The 7,712-nt window shown below is 45.4% G+C and overlaps 1 protein-coding gene across 1 annotated transcript; it reads right to left on the bottom strand.

The window, feature by feature from the left end:
- Positions 1–4,257: 4,257 nt before the first annotated feature.
- LOC149340125 (acetylcholinesterase-1-like) lies at positions 4,258–7,471 on the bottom strand. The gene is made up of 2 exons (XM_089550667.1): positions 5,839–7,471; positions 4,258–4,621 (listed from the first exon to the last, which is right to left on the bottom strand). The coding sequence occupies exons 1-2, from the start codon at positions 7,407–7,409 to the stop codon at positions 4,474–4,476; spliced, it is 1,719 nt and encodes a 572-aa protein (XP_089406793.1). The 5' UTR covers positions 7,410–7,471; the 3' UTR covers positions 4,258–4,473.
- Positions 7,472–7,712: the final 241 nt, after the last annotated feature.

The following is a 7,712-nucleotide window of genomic DNA, read 5'->3' as shown; positions in this document are numbered from 1 at the left end:
TCTCTGCCGCTGAGATCATACTATGTATGCATCTAAAGCAAAAAATAATATAGAACAAATGTTTATACCTTTTTTCGGTGTCCATTTCGTTGATCAGCGTCATTTTGACGCTACAGGCAATACTTACGTGTGCATCAAAGAAGAGGTCTGCTACGCCTTTTTGAGACGTAAGTATTATACTAAGTATAATCCACATACGCGAACGGGAACAAAGCGTTTGATGGCTGAAAGGTGCTGCCTGTCTTAACGTTGAACTTTAAATGCTGTTTGAGTGTTTAGCAGGTTGACTTCAACCAGGCCATGACGTAGTACCACATGTCTCTTGCAGAAGTGGGTTAAGACTGTTACCAGAAAAACGATGCAATCTTTCTGACTCACCTGATTTAGACGCTCGTGGAACAGTGTAAACAGAGCTCGCTCCGTGAGACCATTAGGTCGGAGCAAGGCTAGCTGGCCGAAGCACCCATAATTTTTATTATGCTGTGTTAGCTCTTAGCGTGCCAATTTGAGCGCTTCTGTATTTTCTCTTGATTTTTCAATAATTCACCGTCACCGGCACCGCTTTTCGTGGAAGGCCTTCTATTGTCAACGTCAAATTAAACGCGAACGGGACGATTTAAACTGTAACTCATAAGCACAAAAATATAAACTTGAGGCAGAGGATTGAAAGGAAGGTTTGTTTTTACTTTAGGAGGATGGTCGCCGCAGTTTGGAAGTTATAATAAACTACGCTTTTATTGGGTCTCCAGTATTAAAACCATCTCATTATGCCGTCCCTGCTTAGTTGTCCCGGTTCTAATTTCGTTTAACACGGATACGGTTTAAAATCGTTGACCTCTCTGTAATTGTAGAGATTTTTTTCATTGTGATAGAGTCTGTGCTCAGTAAAGTTATCGAACGCGAAATAGGCAGGTAACACAATCGATGCCTAGTTCTCAAACATACGTTTCTGCACTTCGCTTCCTACTCTTGTAGAGGCTAGTGGTTGCTGATTAGCGCCGCCATATCGAACACATTGGGGAGTTAAACGTTCGTCTTGTTGCACTTAGCCTTGACAGGTCTTACTCGCTCATGAGAACAAACAAGTTTGTGACACCGTTTTTCTGCTTGCGGGTTGGTCACGACGTCGTACACCGAGCAATGCGTAGATTATATTTCTGCCTAGACAGTCAAGAAATGCTGCGTTCAAAGCAATGCACATCTTCTTTAGCCAAATCGGCATCCAACCGCTTCTGTGCCAACCAGGCTTACGGAATACCTGCGCAGACGTGAAGAAACCGTTGCAATTTAACAATGAGACAGACCGGTCTTCCATGCAGCGGTATCCGGAAGCTCGGAGCATAAACGTGCTTGATTCTTTCCTAGTGCGTTTCTTGGCACGTGAGAACTGATTTGGTAGTGTTTTTGAAGAGACGTGCGCCTTTTAAAGTAGGGTTGACACCAGACATCCACTACCACTGCGCTATGCTTATTCAAATCTGTTTTGACAGGTGAACTGCAAGCGCTGGTTCCAGAAATACGAGTCAGGCAGCGAGTACACGTTATAAAGTGATGAATATAAAAATGCCAAGCGGACATTAACCCCTTGAGGCGCCATTCGTCATTTCGAATAAAAAAAAAATATTTAAGGGCGAAATGGCATATTTAGGTCTTAAGAAATTCAATACGTTAGTTTTCCAACAAAAAACAGCAGTGGAAAATTTTTTAGACATATACAAAATTTCTTCAAACTGTCAAAGCTGTGCATAAGAAAACTTCAGGATTTATTAAATCAACGCCCTAACGATCGTGAAACCACTTTTTTCTTGTTTCGAAGATGCACGTGACGAAAGAAAACCAGAAGAAATTGAACATTATTAGTGGTGGCAAAATCTTTTCAGAAAGGAAATGACTGAAAGCCTGCTGCAAAGCTCACTGTTATGGGAACTATTTTTTGCTGCGTTCCCTGGCTGGCATAAAAAGAGTGCTATTTCCAAGACGAGTTGTGCTAAATTCGCCTAAAATGAAGAAATCGGCGCTAGGTAGAGCACACTTTGCGAAAAATGTGGTGAACTCGCGATGTACACCATTGTGCACATAGCGCCTTGGAGGGTTAAGATTGGACTGTTCAGCCTTTGTGTGAGTTCGGTAAAAAAAAAAAAAAGACCGATCCTGCTTAAGTTTTTTACCACTGCAGTTTTATATTGACAGCGTTCAGCTTACAGTTCCCAGCTTAGATACGTTATTAACTGCTTCTCGCACGGATTCACTGACTATCCGTATTTTTACGCCGTAATAATAGTATTACAGAACGTTGTAATACGATTTTTGCGAACTCCGCAATTCTCGGCTTGTCACGTACGATAGAGGGATAATGCGAACGTTTTTAATTTATGGCCCCCGTTCTAAGCCCGTTTCTCACATTACTGCCAAAACGGCTTTTTTTTTTTTTAATACACTCATCAAAGCGAGGTTAAAGTGCTAGCTTCCAGAGATGTAGGAGTCTTGCTGGACTAAAATTGCTATCGTCGAACTGCTGCATTGGTAGGTGACAGAAGGCGTGTGCCTTTTGCTATTAATTTATTATATTCTCCTGAGCATTTCTGTGCAGCTTTGTTGATCTTAAACACAGAAATCACCATGTTTGCTACTTTTAATTACGCACTAAAAACGTTGTTACTAATCGTGCCTAGTTTTTTACGTTAACGCAGTGTCGGCACCACTAATGGTGAAATGTTAGAAGTTCACAACTTTTATCAGATGTTTTAATTGCTTGGACATCACAAGGCTAACATTCTCTGCTTCTTTACTTCACGATTGCTATCTAGCAATTTTGCGAATGAGAAATCGGGGAAATCATGTCGTAATAAAATTTACGAAGAGCACCTTCGTCCTCATCTTAAACGAGGAGCTCACTTCCTCTTTGTGTGCACCAATGTCTTTTCACTTGTGCAGACGCTGTTGAACGGAAGGAAACGTTTAGCGGTGCACTTAGCGACCAAGAGCGGATTGAAAATACCGCATTTTCTGGTGTATAAGACGCACCCTTGTATACGCACCCGCCATATATGCAGGCTGTCATTGAAAAAGTTGATATATAAGACGCACCCTTGCATAAGACGCACCCCAATTTACCCAGTTAGGCTACTGAGGCTTAATTAAACACGCTTGCGCGACCATCGCGAAATGCACGGTATCGGTGAGAAGTTCTTAAGCAACGCTAAGTGATCGAGAAAGGCAACACTCACGCCATAGCCGCCCACGTTTTAGCAAAAAAGAGAAAAAAAAAAAACAAAAGAACTCTTCTATGTCCGTAACAACATTTCATTTCTACTTAATACCTTCTAAGTCTCAATCTTCGCGCCCGTTCCTGGAAAGAACGCCGGCTTGTCTTGGCTAGTCTTGACAATGGCGAGAAACGCGATTGTCGCCATCTTTTGGCATTTCACATTACTTTTTATTCGGGCCTCCGAAACGGCCGCGTGTTTGTGATCCCGGAAGTCGTCATCCCCGCCGTTTCATGATAAAGTTCATCTAAAGAAAGTTGTGCACGGCGGTCAACCGTATTGAAGTATTAACCGTGTTGCAACCGTGTTATTGCTAGTGATATTTTTTCGATGAAAAAAGCTTGAACATGAACATCAGTAATTTCTGAACTCGCAAAAAAAAAACAAAAAAATCGCGTATAAGACGCACCCTTGTATAGGACGCACCAGCAAGGTTTTTGTAAAAAAGCCGCGTCTTATGCACCGAAAAATACGCACAGCCAGAGCGTAAGTTTTCATTCGCTGGAAAGCTCAGCAAAGAAACCGAGATTACAGCGCCTGTGTTGAAACATGCGCACGAAAATGTAACAATATACCAAGTTACAGAATTCTACAGCTGTTACGAGATCTTAAGCGTCGTGTATTGAAATTTTTTTGCAACCGTATGCAGCAGACTTGGGTGCCGGCATGCAGAATGAAGTTGTTTCCGGCCATGCGATAAATCTGTAGATTCGAAGTCGCACTAAAAACAAAGCACATCGAAGTTGAATGCATATGACAGAAGAGAGTCCTTATTCAGGCTAATAATGACTGAAGCTTTTGTTGGTGTTGAGAAAAGGGATTCGGCCTTTTTAGTTTCTTTTCTTTGTTTACAAATGCTGCCGTTCATATATTTCTTTGCGCTGCATATTAAGAGTATCTGCCGGTGCGCGGCCCAGATACAGACTGCTGCAACACGATAAAGACCCATACACGCAGTAATATGGTTTAGAAAACCATGTTAGGGATTTCATTGATGATTTTATTGACAGGACAGGCTACCGGAAGGAGTATAGAACACCGAAGTGATGCTATTTACAGAGCCATATTTCTTCTGCGATTAGCTGAATGGTGACATTCGGTTGAAGCATCGCACGAAGGCGATATGTGTGTGTGGAAAGTTGATGTCGGTAAAAAAAAAAAAAAGACTGCACTAAGTGACGTGACTAGATGGTGTGTCTGTTACCGTTCACTCCTTCAGCAGAAAAGGCTTGAAGAGGTTGCAAGGCTCACTGAGCTTTGATCGCTTGAAACTGTTCGGCTTCATGTGAACCAGCTCCGGATGATCGGCTGAATACTTCGGCCACGTCTCGTTTGTGGTAGGGATGTTGATTTTTCTGAAAATAGAAAGAGACACCGGTATTATCATTTGGCGCAAAGAAATGTGATTATATCGAGACAACATGGGAAGCAACGATGCGCATTTGACATTGTGGCAATTAATTGCGCCAAACACTGCATTTGCTTAAACACATCATCGATGATGTGTTCTGTAAACATCATTTTTTCTAATCGAAATGCTTCTAGAAGGATAAAGTGCAACCACTATACTGCACCGAGCAAGTGCCGGTAAGTATGAATCGAGCGGCAGTGCTACTGTTTTTGCGCCTGTTTTCTAGAAGGGGCCTATGCTTTTGTGTGAGGCGCTGACGACGGACCATGCCCATCGTTTGTCGTCCTTGACGTCGTACGTCACCGTCGGCGGACCCTGGCCATGTCGACAAGTCTTCTCTCATGGATACTGAACAAACCAAGCTACGTAACGAATGAACCGACACTGCGGTAATCTTCCCTAATAAGCCCTGAAAGGAAGAAACCGCCAAGACTTGCTCTTATTTCTGCCTTAATCTTGTAGATATGCAGCTTTAGTTTTGTTCTGCTGTTGCAAAATAACTGGAAATAGTATGAGACGTGCGCTACAAAAGGCCCCCTTGATTTGAGGCTAATGATAGCTCACTAGGAGAGCTGCGATTTCGAAATGTGAACGGCCGAAAACATTTCTCAGACACCAAAAAAAGTGGGTGCAGTGACTTTTCATGCAGATGGCGAAGGCGCTTTTTTGTTTACAAGAGGAGCAACCTGAAATTATTCATTTGCAGCTAATTTCTTGTCCGGTATTGCCCGCTAAGTAAAATATTTTGAATATTCTGCTCACCGCATTGCCTACGCATTCAATATTTCACTAAGGCGCTCTACGATCCTTTACTTCGATTAGCAGGACTTGGGCACAACAGGCCAGTAAGTTATCTATAATCACATAACTTAGTAGATTTTGATGACTGCTCATCAAGTGCGGATGTTTCTCGCGACCAGTATTTTTCTTTCTTTCTTTCTTTAGCTGAAATATTGGGGTGCAAAAAGTCTCCCTGCACAATCTGCGGACGCGTCGTTTAATTTTTTTTTTGTTAGATCTAGGTACGGTACGCAGTACTATACGTCGGAATGCTACCCAAAGTACCGAAAAGAAATAAGAAATTAGGAAGCACAATTGAAGGTGGAGCATCTTATATAGACCGCAGTTATTGTCACTTTTTCGAAACTGCCATTTACTCACCCTTTCTTAATGAACGAAGCCCAGACACCGACCACTTGCTTCATAAAAGTATGCTCTTCAGGTGTGATCTGCACTGACTTGGCAAATTTTCTTGTCTCATCAGTGATTGCAGGCGTGAACCTACTCTCATCTGAGAAAAATGGCAGAGCTCCAAACGTGAATGGAATCTCCTCTGCGTGCGTAGGTCCGTAGTGTTTAGGCCATGAGCTGTATGAAGGCCGGTGGTCAAATCTATACATGTACGTGGTGACACCTCCCTCTGCCGCGGTTGTCGCAAAGAAATGCGCTGGGCAATTGAACAACACATCAACCAGTACGGTACCGACTATCCTCATTACACTCTCTTGGTCATGCTGTACTTCGGGCCCGCCGAAGTACTTTTCTACGATAATTTCGGCTTTGTCCACAGGAATGTCAAAAACAAGGTAGAGGGTAAGGGCGACGCCCCTTCTGTAGTCTTCGGTGAGCACGGAGCTGAGCTCAGGGAGGCCACTGCTGATGATGTCGACGAACAAGGCTCCTTCTTCGGACGTTGTGCCCACTAGCATTTCATCCACATGCATTTTCTTCCAGTTCGCCGCTGAGAGGAGGTTAGCCGGTACGAACTCGTCGCCAGTGTGTGGCGCAAAGAGTTGGCTCCGTAAAGACTTGGCATCAATTGCACTGTAGATGTCCTGAGCGTTAAGCCGACGCAGGCACTCCAAGGTTTCGGGCACCGTCTTCCTAACCTCTTCGTTGGGGTCGTAGCAGCCCAACTTTGCGGCGTGTTCGCGAAACAGAAGCGAACCCGGATACGCCGCTCCGATGATTAGCGTTATCGGCGTTCCACTTTGAAGGATGGCCCTTCTGAAAAGTCCTCGGCTGCAGGGCGCAATGCTGTGAAGCCCTACGCTAACCGCTCCTGCGCTTTGTCCAACAAGGGTGACATCGTCGGGGTTGCCGCCGAAGTTTGCGATGTTTCGCTTGACCCACCTCAGAGCTGAGAGCTGGTCGTAAAAGCCAATGTTGCCGGAGCTGCCGTCTGGTGCAGGCGGGAAGAACCCCATGATGCCGAGTCGGTGGTTGAATGTAACGTACACGACGTCGGAAAGGGCGACGAAGTTAGAGGGGTCGTAGATGAAAAGCCCGGAGTCGCCCCACTGGAACGCGCCGCCGTACATGAACACCACAACTGAGAGGCTTCCAGCTTTGCAGGACACCTGGCCCTCGCAGATTCCCGATGGTCGCCATATATTCAGGTGCAGGCAGTCCTCGGATGCCGGGGGGTAAGTCAGGCTGATGTTCCTAATCACGGTAAAATTCGTTTGCCAGCATGGCGCCGTCTTCGTGGTCGCTTTGTAGACACCCTTCCAGGACGCAGCTGCTTGGGGCTTTCGGAACCTCAGACTGCCGATCGGTGGTCTCGCGTACGGTATCCCGTAAAAGACGTCCACTTCTCTGTCGGCGACTCGCATGCGCTTTCCGGCCACAAGCCCGGAATCTGTTCGGACTACCGGCGCATCGAGGGACAAAGCGCCTTGGAGCCAGCACACTGCCGACAAAGAAGCGAGGAGGCAAGCCGCTGGCCGCATGTCGTTTGCGCTGATCTTTGCGTACAAGCTGCTCAGCGGAGAAGGAGTTAAGCGGCAGTGGCCGCGAGATGCAGGAGTGGCTGCCTTTTAAGGCTCATTCCTAGCGAGCGGAATGAAGGGTGCCAGCCGAGCACGTGCCATCGCCCTTTCTCACACGCCTTTCACCACAAAGCTGAGAGAAAGTGCCCGAGGGCAACCCGCGGTAGTGAAATGACTGACTGCGTCGTTTTTCCTCCAGTTTTTCAAGGACAGTTTGTTTGCGTTCCCACATCCCTCCGCGTACACAGGCACATCACGCACCAT

Source organism: Amblyomma mixtum, chromosome 6 (genome assembly GCF_055824585.1).
Source record: "Amblyomma mixtum isolate Tamu chromosome 6, ASM5582458v1, whole genome shotgun sequence".
NCBI classification, from domain to species: domain Eukaryota; kingdom Metazoa; phylum Arthropoda; class Arachnida; order Ixodida; family Ixodidae; genus Amblyomma; species Amblyomma mixtum.
Note: the sequence above shows the minus strand (reverse complement) of the source record. Positions and strands in the feature narration are given on the sequence as shown.